General features: G+C 46.4%; 1 protein-coding gene across 1 annotated transcript in view; it reads right to left on the minus strand.

The window, feature by feature from the left end:
• Positions 1-2474: 2474 nt before the first annotated feature.
• Positions 2475-20548, minus strand: part of LOC135082666 (phosphoinositide 3-kinase regulatory subunit 4) — a 29841-nt gene continuing 11767 nt past the window's right edge. The window contains exons 11-26 of the mRNA XM_063977454.1: positions 20275-20383; positions 19577-19725; positions 18424-18567; positions 17592-17708; positions 16374-16508; positions 15520-15598; positions 15303-15379; positions 14756-14889; positions 14322-14416; positions 10165-10281; positions 9225-9300; positions 8615-8710; positions 7785-7907; positions 5384-5494; positions 3056-4636; positions 2475-2530 (exon numbers count right to left, since the gene is read on the minus strand). Coding sequence (XP_063833524.1) covers positions 4204-4636; positions 5384-5494; positions 7785-7907; positions 8615-8710; positions 9225-9300; positions 10165-10281; positions 14322-14416; positions 14756-14889; positions 15303-15379; positions 15520-15598; positions 16374-16508; positions 17592-17708; positions 18424-18567; positions 19577-19725; positions 20275-20383 — 1995 coding nt within the window. The 3' untranslated portion in view covers positions 2475-2530; positions 3056-4203. The remainder of the gene's footprint in view (positions 2531-3055; positions 4637-5383; positions 5495-7784; positions 7908-8614; positions 8711-9224; positions 9301-10164; positions 10282-14321; positions 14417-14755; positions 14890-15302; positions 15380-15519; positions 15599-16373; positions 16509-17591; positions 17709-18423; positions 18568-19576; positions 19726-20274; positions 20384-20548) is intronic.

Raw genomic sequence — 20548 nt, forward strand, 5'->3', positions numbered from 1 at the left:
GTTTCAGCGGTGGGAACGAGAAGTGGGAACAGTCCTGTGTCTTGCCATATGACTGAGCTGTACTTTAGATGCCACGTGACCAACAGTTGGGAACCGTCGCTGTGCTAACTGACAGTTGGGATGGCGTATGGTAGTGACGGGCAGCTGGAAGCGCAGGTCCCACACGCAGACGGCGCCGCTGGAGGTCGCGACTGTGCGACGGGCGCCCGCAGTGAGTGTGCGAGCGCGACAGCAACATAATTACGCGCGAGCGATAAGGATGGGTAGCTTGGGGTCATTGGAAAAAATTCTACGTGCTCGGAGACCGGGCTTTAGAGGTCCCAGCGGCGATATAGGGTGGCGGCGTGCGCGTACAGACACGTGGAGACTCCTAGCTTCAAGTCTCCCTACAGTTCCCACGCGTTGTATCAGACTCACAGTTGGGATGGCGTATGGTCGTCACGGGCAGCTGGAAGCGCAGGTCCCACACGCAGACGGCGCCGCTGGAGGTCCCGGCGGCGCGTACAGACACGTGTACACTCCTAGCTTCAGGTCTCTTTAGGCTAAGAACTCACGGCGCGATTTTCACCCGCGCAAGCGGCGGTTGTGGAATTGCGGTTTTATTTCAAAACTCATGAAGAGGTTATTTGCGCGGTTATTCTAAGAACTCACGGCGCGCGATTTTTTTAAATCGCCGCGTTCTAAGTCACTGGTACAAAATGGTCGCTTACAATCGCGCCCGTTGCGGGCGAAAACCGCGTCGTGAGTTTGTGCATTAGTTTTTACATAAGTATCTACATTCTACAGAAGCTGCGGGCCCGCAACTGCCGCGGGCGCGGGTAAAAATCGCGCCATGAATTCTTAGCCTTACAGTTCCCACGCGTTGTATCAGACTCACAGTTGGGATGGCGTATGGTGGTCACGGGCAGCTGGAAGCGCAGGTCCCACACGCAGACGGCGCCGCTGGAGGTAACGGCGGCGTGCGCGTACAGACACGTGGAGACTCCTAGCTTCAGGCAGAGTAAATACAAATGAGTAGGTCTTCATAGAAACGCCCGAGCGCGGTTTGTATGCGAGCGCGCCAATATAGCGTAGATTAGCGGTGAGTTGCCCCGAATTTTGTCAGTGTGTACGTGCGCGCCGCATACGTGTTGGCGCGCTCACATAGAAACCGCGCCCGTGCGTTTATATGAAGATGACCTACACATTTGTATTTACTCTGCTTCTGCAGGTCTCCCTACAGTTCCCACCCGTTGTATCAGACTCACAGTTGGGATGGCGTATGGTCGTGACGGGCAGCTGGAAGCGCAGGTCCCACACGCAGACGGCGCCGCTGGACGTCCCGGCGGCGCGTACAGACACGTGGAGACTCCTAGCTTCAGGTCTCCCTACAGTTCCCACGCGTTGTATCAGACTCACAGTTGGGATGGCGTATGGTATAGTCTGGTCTGTGAGCACGTAGAATTTTGTCCAATGACACCAAGCTACCCATCCTTATCGCTCGCGCGTAATTATGTTGCTGTCGCGCTCGCACACTCACTGCGGGCGCCCGTCGCGACAGCAATATAATTACGCGCGAGCGATAAGGATGGGTAGCTTGGGGTCATTGGACAAAATTCTACGTGCTCGGAGACCGGGCTTTAGAGGTCCCGGCGGCGATATAGGGTGGCGGCGTGCGCGTACAGACACGTGTAGACTCCTAGCTTCAGATCTCCTTGCAGTTCCCACGCGTTGTATCAGACTCACAGTTGGGATGGCGTATGGTAGTGACGGGCAGCTGGAAGCGCAGGTCCCACACGCAGACGGCGCCGCTGGACGTCCCTGCTGCGATGTATCCGGCGGCGTGCGCGTACAGACACGTGTAGACTCCTAGCTTCAGTTCCCACGCGTTGTATCAGACTCACAGTTGGGATGGCGTATGGTGGTCACGGGCAGCTGGAAGCGCAGGTCCCACACGCAGACGGCGCCGCTGGACGTCCCTGCCGCGATGTATCCGGCGGCGTGCGCATACAGACACGTGGACACTCCTAGCTTCAGGTCTCCCTGTAGTTTCCACGCGTTGCCTGGAGGAAACAGGAGGATAAGATAAGCTATTCGGATATTATTATTATGTCGATACAGTGGTGTTCCAAAAGGCACATAGTACTAAAGTATACAATTTATGTACAGAAACGTGTAGACCCCTAGCTTCAGGTCTCCCTGTAGTTTCCACGCGTTGCCTGAAGGAAACAGGAGGATAAGATAAGCTATTCGGATAAGATAGGCATTTATTATTATGTCGATACAGTGGTGTTCCAAAAGGCACATAGCACTAAAATATACAATTTATGTACAGAAACGTGTAGACCCCTAGCTTCAGGTCGCCATGTAGTTTCCACGCGTTGCCTGAAGGAAACAGGAGGATAAGATAAGCTATTCGGATAAGATAGGCATTTATTATTATGTCGATACAGTGGTGTTCCAAAAGGCACATAGTACTAAATTATACAATTTATGTACAGACACGTGTAGACTCCTAGCTTCAAGTCTCCCTGTAGTTTCCACGCGTTGCCTGGAGGAAACAGGAGGATAAGATAAGTATTCTTTATTGTGTCGATATAGTGGTGTTACAAAAGACACATAGTCCATTTTAGACATCTTAGCGTAAGAACAAGACAGCGTTCATAACTGAGTTGATTCCAGCAGTAGAGGAGTGGTGTGGGAAAGGTATACACGTTTAAGAATACAACTTAATCTAAGGTTTTGCAGAGCTAGCGCCTCATAAGATGTGAAACTAACTAACAAGCTTAATTTTCATATTTTTTCATCCGCAACTGCATACTGGGTTTTCTATGAAAGTAAAAATCTTAAGTATTACATACATTCTAGTTAGGCCGAGTAGAATAAGACCACGCCCACTCTTCCCGTAGATGTCGATAGAGGCATCTATAAAGAAGAAATATGCGCACTTATGGCCCCACTAACCCGTCTACAGTGTGGGGAATGTAAGCAAAACTCTACAGTGGTGACAAAGGTGCGTAGCCGCCGTCGTCGAGCCCATGTGGCGTGCTGTGGCTGCGGGATGGCGGGGACTCACCGGGCGCGCGCAGGTCCCAGCCGACCACGGCGCCCATGAGCGTGACGTAGGAGATGACGCCGGCGCCACGCAGCCGCCGTCGTCGAGCCCATGTGGCGTGCTGTGGCTGCGGGATGGCGGGGACTCACCGGGCGCGCGCAGGTCCCAGCCGACCACGGCGCCCATGAGCGTGACGTAGGAGATGACGCCGGCGCCACGCAGCCGCCGTCGTCGAGCCCATGTGGCGTGCTGTGGCTGCGGGATGGCGGGGACTCACCGGGCGCGCGCAGGTCCCAGCCGACCACGGCGCCCATGAGCGTGACGTAGGAGATGACGCCGGCGCCACGCAGCCGCCGTCGTCGAGCCCATGTGGCGTGCTGTGGCTGCGGGATGGCGGGGACTCACCGGGCGCGCGCAGGTCCCAGCCGACCACGGCGCCCATGAGCGTGACGTAGGAGATGACGCCGGCGCCACGCAGCCGCCGTCGTCGAGCCCATGTGGCGTGCTGTGGCTGCGGGATGGCGGGGACTCACCGGGCGCGCGCAGGTCCCAGCCGACCACGGCGCCCATGAGCGTGACGTAGGAGATGACGCCGGCGCCACGCAGCCGCCGTCGTCGAGCCCATGTGGCGTGCTGTGGCTGCGGGATGGCGGGGACTCACCGGGCGCGCGCAGGTCCCAGCCGACCACGGCGCCCATGAGCGTGACGTAGGAGATGACGCCGGCGCCACGCAGCCGCCGTCGTCGAGCCCATGTGGCGTGCTGTGGCTGCGGGATGGCGGGGACTCACCGGGCGCGCGCAGGTCCCAGCCGACCACGGCGCCCATGAGCGTGACGTAGGAGATGACGCCGGCGCCACGCAGCCGCCGTCGTCGAGCCCATGTGGCGTGCTGTGGCTGCGGGATGGCGGGGACTCACCGGGCGCGCGCAGGTCCCAGCCGACCACGGCGCCCATGAGCGTGACGTAGGAGATGACGCCGGCGCCACGCAGCCGCCGTCGTCGAGCCCATGTGGCGTGCTGTGGCTGCGGGATGGCGGGGACTCACCGGGCGCGCGCAGGTCCCAGCCGACCACGGCGCCCATGAGCGTGACGTAGGAGATGACGCCGGCGCCACGCAGCCGCCGTCGTCGAGCCCATGTGGCGTGCTGTGGCTGCGGGATGGCGGGGACTCACCGGGCGCGCGCAGGTCCCAGCCGACCACGGCGCCCATGAGCGTGACGTAGGAGATGACGCCGGCGCCACGCAGCCGCCGTCGTCGAGCCCATGTGGCGTGCTGTGGCTGCGGGATGGCGGGGACTCACCGGGCGCGCGCAGGTCCCAGCCGACCACGGCGCCCATGAGCGTGACGTAGGAGATGACGCCGGCGCCACGCAGCCGCCGTCGTCGAGCCCATGTGGCGTGCTGTGGCTGCGGGATGGCGGGGACTCACCGGGCGCGCGCAGGTCCCAGCCGACCACGGCGCCCATGAGCGTGACGTAGGAGATGACGCCGGCGTGCACGCCGCCCGCGCACGCTAACGCCTCGCAACCGCCGTCGTCGAAGCCCATGGCCTCCACTTGACGGCATTGTGAGAGGGTCATACGCGAGGAGGCGCTGTCCAACCTTTACAAAAATGTTAGAAGGCTTAGTGCTTGATCAGACTGCGAGCGCAGGCGCGTTGTGTCAGACATAAATAAAGCGCGCGCGGGCGCCACACACTTGAATAAGGTTTCGTATTTTTGTCTAACATAAACAATAGAACATAATTAATGTTATTGTTTATGGAATAAATGACTACGACTAAAATATTTTTGCGTCTAAAGAGGCTGCATGCCGTTCGTTGGAGGCTGAAGGCCTAATGACGCCTTCCTTGGTTGAGCGAGCCGAGGCCAAGCCGGGAACGCGGATGAATGACCGAGGCAAATGGCAATAGTGATGACCCGCGTTCCCAACTCACATTCCGCGACTTTTGACGCCGTATTTTGGCAGTTACACAGTTGTTGAAGCTTGATTTCTTTTTAGGCTGACAGTAGTGTACGTCAACCGATATCAGCAGCGAATTTATTGTTAACAGCGCATAACAATCTCGCTTGATCCACGTGTGTCGATACGCCGTAAGTAGGATGTATAAATGAAAGAACACGGTAGTGCCTTCGCGAATGCGAATGACTTCAAAATTTGCAAACACGAATATTGATTAGCACGAGAACGACTGCCGACAAACTGTTCAGCAGTTTGGCAGATTAGTATTAAGTAAAATCGATGTAACTTTTGTGAGATAATAAATAAAATATAATAAATAAACAAATAGCGAACTTTTGAACTATGTTGTTAAATGAAAGCACTTTGAAACCAATAAAACTGTAATACCTGAGCACGAATATGGATCCCTCCTGCGTGGCGGCGGCGAGCGACTGGCCGCCCTCGCACGCCGCCAGCGCCACCACCGGGCCTGCGCTCCGGTTGTACATCGCTTTGGACCTGCGGGAAATGGCAATATGTGTGTGAATATGATATTACATTACAACAAAATTTTTAAATAAACAACTTGAATAAATCGAACTGCCTAAGGCCATTTTCACACGTCCCGGTTGCCGGCTAACCGGCGCCGGGTACCCGGTCGTGAAGTGTATGGGCATGCCGGATTAATTACGCCGGAACATGTGAAAGCTACGCACCATACCCGGCGCCGGTTAGCCGGCAACCGGGACGTGTGAAAAGGGCCTAAGGCGGGAATTGAACCCACGACCTTTCGCTTGCCGAGCGACTACTCTTCCAACTGACATTCCAACTTCCCACAAGCAGTAACAAACATTATGCAAATCAGTTATTGCACGTAATAGACAACATTTCTCAATAAGTACTAGTTTGGTAAGAGGACGATTGAACAAGTCCACACAGTTAAAATATTTTCATTTTGTACATGTTCATAATCGGATACATTTTAACACATGTCTATTTTATAACCCATTCTATAGTGACCAGCCTAAGAGACATTTAATATTAAGATGTCAATTTTATTATGAGTGAGAGAGTGTAACAATATTATTTATCGTAGATTTTTTACACCTGAGGTCAAAACCCTAATATCAGACTTAATGACACTGATATCAATCGGTAAAAGTTATTCTGATCGTGAGTAGAACCCTTCCTGAAAAGGCAACTCATTTATAAGACCTTATACTACAGGGATCTTAAAAGGGCCTAAAAACTGATTACGTTACCTGTTGACGTACGCGTGTCCCTGGAACCTGGCCGCGTCCCAGAGCCGCACCGTCCCGTCGTCGGAACACGACCCGAACATGTTCCTACTGGTACCCTATACAAGTGTTCCAAGGGCATACTACTTGGAACAGCTTGACTTATACGTTACCTGTTGACGTACGCGTGTCCCTGGAACCTGGCCGCGTCCCAGAGCCGCACCGTCCCGTCGTCGGAACACGACCCGAACATGTTCCTACTCGTACCCTATACAAGTGTTCCAAGGGCATACTACTTGGAACAGCTTGACTTATACCTTATACGTTACCTGTTGACGTACGCGTGTCCCTGGAACCTGGCCGCGTCCCAGAGCCGCACCGTCCCGTCGTCGGAACACGACCCGAACATGTTCCTACTCGTACCCTATACAAGTGTTCCAAGGGCATACTACTTGGAACAGCTTGACTTATACCTTATACGTTACCTGTTGACGTACGCGTGTCCCTGGAACCTGGCCGCGTCCCAGAGCCGCACCGTCCCGTCGTCGGAACACGACCCGAACATGTTCCTACTGGTACCCTATACAAGTGTTCCAAAGGCATACTACTTGGAACAGCTCGCCTTATACGTTACCTGTTGACGTACGCGTGTCCCTGGAACCTGGCCGCGTCCCAGAGCCGCACCGTCCCGTCATCGGAACACGACCCGAACATGTTCCTACTGGTACCCTATACAAGTGTTCCAAAGGCATCCTACTTGGAACAGCTCGACTTATACGTTACCTGTTGACTTATGCGTGTCCCTGGAACCTGGCCGCGTCCCAAAGCCGCACCGTCCCGTCGTCGGAACACGACCCGAACATGTTCCTACTCGTACCCTATACAAGTGTTCCAAAGGCTTACTACTTGGAACAGCTCGACTTATACGTTACCTGTTGACTTATGCGTGTCCCTGGAACCTGGCCGCGTCCCAGAGCCGCACCGTCCCGTCGTCGGAACACGACCCGAACATGTTCCTACTGGTACCCTATACAAGTGTTCCAAAGGCATACTACTTGGAACAGCTCGACTTATACGTTACCTGTTGACGTACGCGTGTCCCTGGAACCTGGCCGCGTCCCAGAGCCGCACCGTCCCGTCGTCGGAACACGACCCGAACATGTTCCTACTGGTACCCTATACAAGTGTTCCAAAGGCATCCTACTTGGAACAGCTCGACTTATACGTTACCTGTTGACGTACGCGTGTCCCTGGAACCTGGCCGCGTCCCAGAGCCGCACCGTCCCGTCGTCGGAACACGACCCGAACATGTTCCTACTGGTACCCTATACAAGTGTTCCAAAGGCATACTACTTGGAACAACTCGACTTAGGCGAATATTACACTGCACCGCGCTCCGCTGCGGTCCGCGTGGCGACATATAACGAATAGCACGCGCAAACGCGTTGTCAGTGTGTTGTGCCGCGCATGTTTTCTATAAAAACTGTGGTACTTGCATATAATGATTAAATCTGTCGTCCCGCGTACCGCGGCGGAGCGCGGTGAAGTGTGATAATCGCCTTATACGTTACCTGTTGACGTACGCGTGTCCCTGGAACCTGGCCGCGTCCCAAAGCCGTACCGTCCCGTCGTCGGAACATGACCCAAACATGTTCTTACTCGCTGGAAGTGTCACCATTTGGTTCACCCGTGCTCTACGAACGATACAAATTAATTAAACATGTACCCCCTTACTTATAAAAAGTTAGACAGTCGTTGAACACTGTTTTAAAATGACATTTCCATACTAAACGTCACTTTAAAACACTGTTCGACGAGCGTGTACGTTTTATTAGTAAGGGGGCCACTCTTTAGATAAAATCAAAATAGATAGTTTAGCAGATAGAGATAGGATTCTCTACACACATAATCGGGCCAGCATTATTCCGCACAGCCGGATAGTAAAATCCAATATGTGTAATTGAATATTCAGATGCAAAAAGAACAGTAATGAGGGCTATCATATTGTCTCGAGTTGGTAGGAGAGCAAGCTATATTAATATCGTGTATCAGTGCCCTGAAAAGGACCTACATAATAATAAAGAATTTGAATTTCAAAGATGGCACGACTGGCGAGTGACAGGACCTTACTGTACAGTGGCGCCATCCTGGTGAGTGCAAATGCGATAGTTCTCATACCTCTTTAACGCTCACCAGTTGACGTTAATAGTATTTACTCTACAGTGGCGCCAGGATTTCGATAGCCCTCGTTTCTTCGTTGCATTATGTGGATTATTCCATTATGTTCAACTGGGTGATATCACCTCGAGTAAAGAAAGTGGAATTTTGTGTCCTCATATAACCCAAGTGAATGACGTATGCGACTATGTGTGTAGCGACCACAAAATTTGAAGTTACTTACTTGTGTTCATGGAGGTATGCTAGCAGCTGATTCCCCGGTCTCCAAGACGCGGGAGGAACGATTTCGTCGTTGCCTTCACCGCCTTCGTCGTGGGTCCTAGTAACAAAACCACACAACACAATATACCATAGGTTTATTAGTAGTAAGTGCATTGATTTGTTACTTAAGCAACTTATTGTTAAATAGTCAGCAACCCATAACTTGTACCACACACTAACTTTTGAATACACCACTTACCTGGACGCCCGGTTGCGGACGTTTTTGTTATCTACCTCTTAAATTCAATTATTGTAAATTCTTTAAAATTTTTATCAGATATTGTAATTGGCTTAACGTAAGACCATTTTATGGGGTGGAGGGTTGATAACCAGATACAGGATTCATCCTAGTTCAGGTGTCAACCCACCATAGCTATAGTTGCATTTTGTATATACCTACAATTATAATTGTTAATATTTGTGTTCTATGGTGAGAAATAAAGAATTATTATTATTATTATTATTACAATAAATCACCATTATTATACAGGGTGTAAACATTTTAGAGTATTCAGATCAAATATGCAAGTATTTTTTTTCCTGGAAATTTCAAGATTTTACAAAAAACCAACCTTAATGACTTTTGGAACTTTTGCTGCATACGAGCGGTAAGGTTTCTCAGTTCTGCGCGGCATGGGGCCATGCTATCTGCAATCAAATAACATTTTTAGTACAGTACTTTTTGGAAGAAGATAATAACGAGTTTTTAGAACCCAATTTGTGCAAAACCAATTACTTCCATCCTGCCTGCCAATTTGTAAAGATTTTTTGCATTCAATGTGATATGTCTTTTGTTCATAACGAAAAATAAGATGTCTACTTGTAAATTGTTTCAAATGTTAGTGTCATGCTCTTCAATCTGGACTGTTTCATAGTTTTATTATTAGCTTTTTAAGAGATATCTTGGAATTGTCATTCTCACTATAATGCCTCTGGGGTGGTGGCGTATTGAGGCAGTTCGTTACATTCCTTATAATATGGTCGAGTGAAGCGATGGCTGGTTCACTCGTCATGTCTGTGAACTGGCGCTGCATTCGAAGACTGGTCAATCCAAGTTATCTAATAGTAATTTTTATGCGTGTAGTAGTATACAGGGTGTGGTTTTGCAAAACAACGCCATTCTCAGGGGTGGTAGTATACATGACACTGATGCCAAAAAATATATTTTTAATTTTCATGGAAACATCCATGAAATCAGGAAAATGGTATTATTACGCGAGCGAGCTATCGGACAGTCCCCCCGCTCTCCCGGCGCGGCGGCCGTATGTGCTCGGTGGTGTAGCGGGGCACGCGGGGGTGGTGCGGTAACAAGCGTCGTCTCGAAAGTTTTAGGAGACGTTTGAACAAGGTTTTTTAGTATTAAAGTAATAGTTAAAATATTTATATTTTTATTGTAATCACTTTCATGTGTACTACCACGTCTACCACCCCTGAGATGGGCGTTGTTTTTATCTATAACAAAACCACACCCTGTAGTGTCTCCTATTCATAAGTCTAGACATTAGCACTCACACTGCACGTAGCTGGCGCTGTGTCCCATCTGCGAGTGCGCCGGCGCCGCGGAGGCTGCGTGCGACGCCGCCGCCATGGACGCCGCGCCGGCCGCCGACTGGCTTGTTGATTCCGCTGCTGTTGTCAATAACATAAGGGCTTATTACAAAAAGTTAAAAGTGGCGACCACGAGCCGGAAGACAGCGTGGGCAGGCCTCTGACGATGGACCGACGATTGTGGAAGGTCGCGGAAGGTGCCTGGATGCGAGCGGCGCAGGACCGGTCTTTGTGGAAATCATTGGGGAGGCTATTGTCCAGCAGTGGACGTCTTTCGGCTGAAACGAACGAACGAACGAACAAAAAGTTAAACCCGGGATGAACGCTTGCTTAAATTGACAAAAATATAGATATATCGTTTTAAACCAATGGTCAATGAGTATTAAACTTTTTGTAATAAGGGGTGAGTGGCTTCTAGTTTTTTCCACAAAGTTAACAAAGAGGATCGAAAATTGCCCGAAATACTCCGAGAAAAGGATGATACGGAAGTGCCTTTCTACTCATCTGTTCAAATTGGTAGTTAATGGACAAGAGTGATATTGTTATAAGAGCATAAGGCCCGGTTTCCACGCGGAGCGAAGCAGAGAATTATGTTGAATAACCAATCAGTGGGCTTAGTGTGAGTTTACATCGTTACTAGCGAGCGCGTTAAAAAAATAAATGAAGATTTTAGTTCTTGAAAGTTTTCGCTAGAGGCGCTGTACAAACCGCCATACATTTAATGTCACTTTTTTACGCAGTCGAAGTCGAAAGCGTTTGACGTAAACTCACACTACGCCCCCAGATTTCATTATTTCCACTTTTCGTCTCCGTTCAGCAGAGCTTTGTTCCGCGCCGCGCCGCAAACGCTGTCAAATTCTTTTGAAAAAAGACAATGCCGGAAATTGGCGTCTTTTTTTTTCGCGCGGCCATCGACCAAACCTTGTTTTTTGATTACAAAATAGTGTAGTAAACCAAACTTACTATAACATGTATACCTCTAAACTCAGTCTGAACTGAGTTAGGAGCGTTAGAAGTTTGATGATTTACATACTAGATTTGCTTTTTGCGCGCAAGTTTTGTAAGAAATTGCAACTACGTACAGAATTTTGTAATCAAAAAACAATGTTTGGTCGATGGCCGCGCGAAAAAAAAAGACGTTTGACGGCCTGATACTTTTTCGCTCAACTTTAGTGGAAACCGGGCCTATCTATTCTATTACTTTAGGGAACTTATTACATAATAGTTAATATCCTCGCCGGGTGCATGTGATGTACTAGCCTACCATTTACCAAATGCCAAACCACACATGTAATGCAAATAAATGATTTGAATTTGAGAAACACTGTCTAGTTTGCGTGAGGCGTGTAGACTAATACAAAAATTACCTCGGCAAATCAGAGATGGCGTGCTCCTGCAGTGGATACCTTTTATTCAACGGCAAAAAGAAACTTAGTTCGATTAAAAAAAAACATTCCGAGTAAATTCAAAGATAGACTAAAAAATCAATCAATCAAAAATCAAAAATATTTTAGATCACTGGTGGCACTTATGAACGTCAAATACAGTAAAAAAAACGTTGGCCCTTAGGGGCACTTTACATGTCTCCTTATCTTTTGGGCCCTACCAGTGACTTCGAAAGAATTATTAAAATGTAAATACTGGGTGGCGCAAAAGTACTGGCACTAAAGAAAATACTTTTTTTTTTTATATGACATTTTCTGTCATTTTGTTGTTGAAAATTGTGTAGTGAACAAATGTAAAATACACTGAAAATAAACATGGACCGTTTTACTCCCCAAGAACGTGGAATAATTGTGTCAATGTTCTTACGGACGCTTTTCCAGGCCGAGTTATCTCTCGTTTTGGCGATTTGCCTTGGCCTGCAAGATCACCCGATCTGACCAGTCCAGACTTCTTTCTTTGGGGTTTTTTGAAATCTCGGGTGTATGTGAACAAGCCACAGAGTCTCGCAGCTCTAAAAGAAAACATTCGTCAAGAAATAACGAACATATCGCAGGAAGTGTTACGGCAAGTTATGCAAAATGTCATAAATAGGGCTCAAATGTGTATCAACTCTGGAGGTCACCATTTAAAAGACATCATCTTTAAATCCTAATGGTACGAAATTTAATGGCACAAATATACATTTAAAAAAACCTAAATCTAGTTTTCTAATTTAGAAAAAATGTTATAGCTGAACCAAATAGGGTCTTTACTTTTGCGCCACCCAGTACTTCATTCTACAAAACCTAAACATTTAAATACACTCGCGAGCAAAAGTTTGGAATCACTTACATGAAGTTGTTTCCACGCGAACTTGTGTACTAACGAATTTGTTAGTAACAAAAAAAGTGGCACCATTTTAAAGATTAAACTTTTATCTTTAAATTGATACCAAATTCATTTAAATCACACCAGTATTTAAAAAGATATCCCGGCTGATTTGAAGAAGTAAGGAAAAATACATGTATCAACTGTTTGATACGTCGCGAATTGCGGCCTATTTACCCCCTATAAAAGCACGCGTTTTCAGATTTTTGCTTTCACACGTTGATTCATACACATCTCCGCTTCTTTTGACACTTTACCTGGGATTCTACACATCGCAGAGGGAAGACCGTTTTTTCATGTCAACCTCTCTATGAAATCGTCATTTGACTGGAATCGATGTCCATCAAGAGCTCAGAAATGTTCGTAAGATAGCTGTTAGCGAGTGGACAGTTCGTCTAAGATATAAGCAATAGAATTTGACTCCAAAAAGGCCTGCCACAGGCTCGAAACTGACGGCAGGTCACCGATAAGCACCCTTTCAATTTGCTCGTACACATCTCGATGGGAAGGCGAGTAATGGAGGCGAGTTCTGTTCTCCGATGAATGCAAACTGTGTTTGCAGGGCAGCAGTCGAAGAGGTCGGGTTTATAGGCGGCCTGAGGAGCGATTTGTGCAGTGCTGGTTCGCTGAAACAGTGGCTTATGGGGGTGGCTTGCTCGACTTAACATCGAGATGTGTACGAGCAAATTGAAAGCGTGCTTATCGGTGACCTGCCGTCAGTTTCGAGCCTGTGGCAGGCCTTTTTGGAGTTAAATTCTATTGCTTATGTCTTAGACAAACTGTCTACTCGCTAACAGCTATCCTACGAACATTTCTGAGCTCTTGTTGGACGTCGATTCCAGTCAAATGACGATTTCATAGAGAGGTTGACATGAAAAAACGGTCTTCCCTCTGCGATGTGCACCGGCGCTGTTCAGAACTTGGTCTCGGGATAAAGCCACCAGTCTCCCGAAAGCGTCTTAAAACTTTCGAAACCCAGGACTGGCTTATGTGGCGCTGACGTGCGACAGCCCGCTGGCTGAGCCCTTCTTGCAATAGTGCAACGATTTGTGCTGCTTCTGAAGGTGTAGAATCCCAGGTAAAGTGTCAAAAGAAGCGGAGATGTGTATGAATCAACGTGTGAAAGCAAAAATCCGAAAACGCGTGCTTTTATAGGGGGTAAATAGGCCGCAACTCGCGACGTATCAAACAGTTCATACATGTCTTTTTCGTTACTTCTTCACATCAGCCGAGATATCTTTTTAAATACTGTTGTGATTTAAATGAATTTGGTATCAATTTAAAGATAAAAGTTTAATCTTTAAAATGGTGCCACTTTTTTTGTTACTAACAAATTCGTTAGTACACAAGTTCGCGTGGAAACAACTTCATGTAAGTGATTCCATACTTTTGCTCGCGAGTGTAGTTACGCAGCGTATAGTAGCAAACCTAAACATTTAAATAGTTACGCAGCGTATAGTAACTAATACATATTTATACAGGGTGTTCGGTAAATGGGTATATGAGCCGACACTAGCCCATGTTAACATGGGCATATAAATGGTATAGTGAAGTTAGAAATTTGATATCATCATTTTAATTTTTTTAATTTTCATACAAAATAAATTTTATAAAATCCGATTTGTATGAAAATTAAAATAATTAAAATGAAGATAACAATTTTCTGATTTCACCATACCATTTAAATGCCCATGTTAACATGGGCTAGTGTCGGCTCATATACCCATTTACCTAACACCCTGTATACGTAGATAAATATAATACGTATACGTATATTTATGTATATTATACATAAAAAGATAACTGACCTCTGGCAGTGTGATGTTCATGCGACTGCCCGAACATGTGTTGCCATTCTGTGTTCATATGCGTTTCGTGAGACGTTGACGGTTTGTTTGGTCGCCTGTTTACAGAAAACTTAATATAGCCCTCAAAAATACACAGAAAGAAAATAAATATTAAACAAAAACACCAGCAAATAACACCTTAACGTGGGAGATTTTAATGAGCAATGTATTACTATTATTATAGCTGAAATATTAACATAGTACCCATACCTACACTGCTGTGTAAACAATTAATAAAATGGAGAAACTGCATACAAGAAAAACTATTTTATTGGCGTTCTTTTTTAGATTTTTAATGAAGGCAACAGGAGGTGCAATCTTCTACGATAATACGAAACCCTTCGTGTGCTAAGTATGAGATTCGAACTCAAAAGTCAAAGGTTTTTAGTTTTTACCTCTGTTGTGTCGACGTATACATCTTATCCGATACATGAGGCAGTGTGTTGTCGTCGGATCCCACGTCTAGCTGTGATGACTTAGATATACTGGTGTTCGCTAGCACTAGCCTCCCTGGCGCGTCTGTTATGTGCTGAAAGGAAATATGTAGTTTAAAAAAGATCTTCTTGATATAATAAAATATGTATGATGCTGAATGATGCAACAAAAGTTAGTAAATACATATTTAATTTAGAATAGTTTCAGGTCAGAAAAACATGTGAATGCTATGCTATTTGCTAGTGGTAGGTATTGGCATCAAACGCCATATAAAACTTAGGGTGGATTCGACCAAACAAGAGTAATATTAATCTCAGAATAAATCGTCAGTTATTCGACATTTTGACTTATTTCCCATAGTGAAACTGTCAATGTCACGGGCTATTCTCGGTTAAAAGTTTGGTTGAATCGGGCCTTAGAAGAAAAGTACCTAAATATAAAACTTAGAAAGCTGATTTAATTTGTCCATCTATGAGCATAAGAGTAACCTTGACACATTATACGCACTTGTGTAGATGATCCCTGTATTTTTATGAGGTGAGCACTCATGGCCAACAGTTGATTCTCTACGTGTTCTGTCATTCCTGAAAGTAAAAACAAAGTTATATTAATTTATCTGGTAGTAGATAATGTTGCAACTTTATTTTAAAAATTACGACAACTAGATAAAGTTTAAAACGAAATATTAAATTATTTATCTTCATAGTTCAAAAAAGACACTTACCATCAGATGCTAATCTTCTGAACAGGTTCCTAAGTTGCTGCCCCATTTCCGAATATTGGGGCATTGTACCTTGTTTTACCTTAAAAAATAAATCTACTTAAAGAAATCTACAATTAAAATAATACACACGTCTTTTTTACTTTTATTAAATTCACAGTTTTAGCATTCTTTAAACTAACTGTTTTAGTTTTAATCAATCAGTACACCCTGTATATGAATACTTCACATTTTTATTTATTTCAAAGTTTTAACTAAATTAATCAACAATCATTAAATTAATATATTATGTAGCCCTTCAAGTATCCGCGTATCGATAGTTCGATACACAATAGAAATTCATTGTTGCCGCGGTTTCATGCGATCTCTTAGCCTAGGCAAGACCTCAAACTTTTTGTCGACCGATAGTTGGGTCGGGCTGTTAATCAGTATGGACATGTATACTGAGCTGATGCCATTTTGGTGCTTGTAGACGTTCTGTTGTCTAGTTTTAGTTATTATCTTGCTGTGTACCTACTTGCTGTGTGCTGTGTATTATTCATACAAATCAAAATTGGGCCCAACTATCAGCCTACTAAGACGATTATCACACTGCACCGCGCTCCGCCGCGGTACGCGGGACGACAGATTTAATCATTGTATGCAAGTAGATACTTCAGTTTGTATAGAAAACACGCGCGGCACAACACATTTACAACGCGTCTACGCGCGGGATTTTTTATATGTAGCCACGCGGAATAATCGCCTAAAAGTCTGTAGTCTTCGGAAAGTCTTAGGTTTCACGGGTTATAAAATCTCGCTCATTTTCGAATTTTCTTACCAAATAAACCATATCTTTCCTTGTTTTAAATATTTACCTTTAACCTAGTGTTCCTCCGCTCCCTCAGAGTCTGGACTAGCCTGTCGACGTCGCCGTGACGCAGCACCGCGTCTAGCACCTTCCTAGGGATCGGATCGGACAGGCTTTCTAACAGCAACTCTGCCCTTTCCACCTGCAAAAAGTAGTCAAATGAAGCCACGATAGCCGAATGGTGAAGGGGTTGGACTGGCCGACACGTGAACCGAGGAATGCGGGTTCGAACCCCGCCGCCGCTCGACTATTGTGGTGAGCCCACTCGTGACACAATAGCTTAGTACGAGGGGCTAACGGGACTATTAAAGTCGCGACTGTGCGACGGGCGCCCGCAGTGAGTGTGCGAGCGCGACAGCAACATAATTACGCGCGAGCAATAAGGATGGGTAGCTTGGGATTATTGGACAAAATTCTACGTGCTCACGGACCAGGCTTTAGTAATTTGTGCAATACAAATTCGGCAGTGCGATGCAGTACATCACAAGTTCACAACGGTAGCTTCAAACTTTCATTTGGGTAGCTGATACTAAACCAAAAAAAAATAGATAATATGCATAGTTTGTTAATAACTATTGGTCATGGTCATCAGTTCATTCAATCACCACTGCAAGATAACGAACCTCTCATAAAATCAGAAGAAAATGGAGAATTTAGCCTACACTACCCACGATGGCCCGACGGGTTGTAGGTCTGATATTCGGACATTTCTCCTTTAGTAGCCTCTTGCGAGATTCAGGGGGTACGTGTGATCCTATTCTATGTTATCGCATCAGCAACTGCAGACGATATATTGTCGCCGCGATCCTACTGGTTTCCATGTATTTCCATTTACTTTCAGAAGTGTCGCTAACTAGGAATGGTATTTCATAGAAATCTAAGAAACCTTTAGTGTCGCGACAACGCGTCTTTTGCTGCTGCTGCTGCTGCGTGGAGTCACGAATTTATACCTTAATACAGTCTTTCCCAAAGTGGGCGATAACGCCCCCTTGTGGGCGCTGCAGGCTTAAAGAGGGGCGGTAAGAGACCCAGAAAAAAAATCGGGACGTTGTGTAGAGGCTTGGGAGGCGTCATCCACTAGGAGGACTCTTAGACATCGACTGAGCTCGACTCTTGACTATAAAAATGGGGGGCGCTAAAAAATAATTTATTCTCATAGTGGGCAGTAGACTAAATAAGTTTGGGAACCGCTGCCTTAATACTACACGATAAAACATAAACTCACTTGTATCAGCTTGTGCTTCAGATGCGGCCATATGAGCGGCAGCAGCTTGCAATGCACGTCGACTCGGTTGAACAGGCTCGCCACGCACGAAACTAAACCACAAACCTCGTGCCTTATCTACAACACAAAAATATTTATGTCCGTTTTCACCATCAATCCTTAATTTGTAAGTGAACTCTATGAAAACAAAATTCTTGTTTTAAGTGTTATCTACTTAAAAAATAGGGATTGATGGTGAAAACGGGCGTTAGACATAGTTTGAGACCCAGAAACAAACGTAGAATAGATTTTATCCTGATTTTGTCCCAAGCAAAAGCTTTATGAAATTAACAACTAAATAAAAATGCGACAAAAGGTAACCTATGAGTACCTCTGTTCTGTCAATTATAAGGATGAAATCTCAATACGATTATATGGTTGAAATCGATTAATGAATTTGTGTAGATATCATTGGCAACAGTGTTAACTATCCATTGCCTGTCATGTCGTCGTCTCGTTCTATCGCAAAGAATTACCATGTGATGAGAGCGAGAGCAAAAACGGAAATGGATAGTGTGGCCGTGTGTACAGGTGTAATTATCAGACATTTTAGTCGGTTCGATTTCCAAAAGTGGCAAACACATTTTCGGAAATCTTTTAATCTTTTCAATAATAAAGAAATGTTTTCTTTGAGTTACATTTTCTATCTCTAGTATTAAGAGTACTTTCCCTTAAGGTGGCATTATAAAATTTCAACCTGTATAGTGTGAGGTGTTGTCGACTGTACAATACATACACGGCCTTTTTATTAAGAACATAAAGACTATATTAGAACAGCGCTGTTCCTACTTACCCACAAGTTAGGATGTGCCAAGTACACCGCGCTTTCAGCAACCAAGTCGCACAGCGCCTGTTTGGGCAGCAGTCCTAACTCTGCCAGGCTACTGGTCGCTCTTAACGCCTTGGCTATTATCCACTCGGACTGGTCTGTTAAGCCCTGAAATAAAAATTAGTTTAGTAACTGTTCGTAAAGAGACACAATTATAAATGTTTGAATTGATGCGAGTTAATATATTTCAATCAAGGCAGAAAAGTGAACTAGTTATCAAATGTAAAAAAAAACAACAGCTCTCATAGTGTTGTGTAAAAAGTCGACTTTGCCAAATTCGTTTTATGGCTCTTTTGAAAATGACGCGATGTGACATCAAAGAAAAGCCATGACGCATTCTGAGCACTTGGTTTAACTATATCATCCGTCATAACGGACGTTGTGACTGGTCGGTACGCAGTATATTATTCTGTTCTGTGCGTAGTACATATAATTATGTTGTTCTGTACGTAGTACATGTTATTATGTTGTTCTGTACGTAGTACATGTTATTATTCTGTTCTGTATGTAGTACATATTATTATTCTGTGGAGATACCCACCTGCTGTAACAGCGGCAGCAGTATGGGCGAGGCGTGGTGGCCGACGTACGCGGCGACGCCCACCACGCGGTCGAAGAAGCACCCTCGGAGCGCCGCCTCCTTGTCGAGGGGCGCCGCGTGCGAGTGACGTCACAGAGACACTCACCTGCTGTAGCAGCGGCAGCAGTATGGGCGAGGCGTGGTGGCCGACGTACGCGGCGACGCCCACCACGCGGTCGAAGAAGCACCCTCGGAGCGCCGCCTCCTTGTGGAGGGGCGCCGCGTGCGAGTGACGTCACAGAGACACTACCTGCTGTAGCAGCGGCAGCAGTATGGGCGAGGCGTGGTGGCCGACGTACGCGGCGACGCCCACCACGCGGTCGAAGAAGCACCCTCGGAGCGCCTCCTTGTGGAGGGGCGCCGCGTGCGAGTGACGTCACAGAGACACTCACCTGCTGCAGCAGCGGCAGCAGTATGGGCGAGGCGTGGTGGCCGACGTACGCGGCGACGCCCACCACGCGGTCGAAGAAGCACCCTCGGAGCGCCTCCTCCTTGTCGAGGGGCGCCGCGTGCGAGTGACGTCACAGAGACACTCACCTGCTGTAGCAGCGGCAGCAGTATGGGCGAGGCGTGGTGGCCGACGTACGCGGCGACGCCCACCACGCGGTCGAAGAAGCACCCTCGGAGCGCCGCCTCCTCCTTGTCGTTGAGGAATGTCACCATGTGGGATAGGATCACGTCATTTGCTGGAATATAAAAAATATTAGCTTTACACATAGAGATATCGAGAGATGCCAACTAATGCGCTGAGTTCGAAACTCAGTGGTGCATTAGAAACTGACACACACAAAGTAATCAAAATATGTGCTCATTATCCACTGCGGTATCAGTACTCAACGACAACGTTCGAATAATCTTTAGTACTACGCAAGCAATGTAAACTGTTTACAATGTGTTCTGTTTTTGGGCATATTGCTGCGATACCGGCCCCGCCCCTTTGTCACATCTCCCTTTAGTTTCTGTGATCTGTAGCTTTACACGATAAACATCAAACAAAAAGGATTGTTATTTTGCTGTATCTAATTGATAAAGGCTGAAAAAGGAGACCGAGTTTCTTCCGCCACTTCTTCTCAACACCAGCCCATATGTTGTCCCGAAGTGGTGGTAGAGCAAAGTATATTTGGGACGTGTATAAGCGCCCTAAAAGGGCCTAAGTACTGAATACAGGCAGACATTTTGACTTTTATTCTGCTGCTCAAATGCAACAACTATAATAACCTTGTAAGATCATTTACCTTTTTGTTTGCCGAAGAATATACAAAGTTTTGTGATTCCATTGTCGACTAACGCTCGCTTGACGACCGCTTGTGAGTCGGTCAGCAAATACGATACTGTTGAACGAACCTGAAAATATTTAGCTCATTTATATTGATCTTGCAAGTGTTTAAAAACATGCCATCACTTTGAAGAATTTGATTCTGATATGAAATACTATTGACTAGGAAGCAATAAACATATTGAGTATTGACTATAATAATACAGGCCGATTCCTGGATGAGAAAATTTACA

This window comes from Ostrinia nubilalis, chromosome 22 (genome assembly GCF_963855985.1).
Source record: "Ostrinia nubilalis chromosome 22, ilOstNubi1.1, whole genome shotgun sequence".
NCBI lineage: Eukaryota > Metazoa > Arthropoda > Insecta > Lepidoptera > Crambidae > Ostrinia > Ostrinia nubilalis.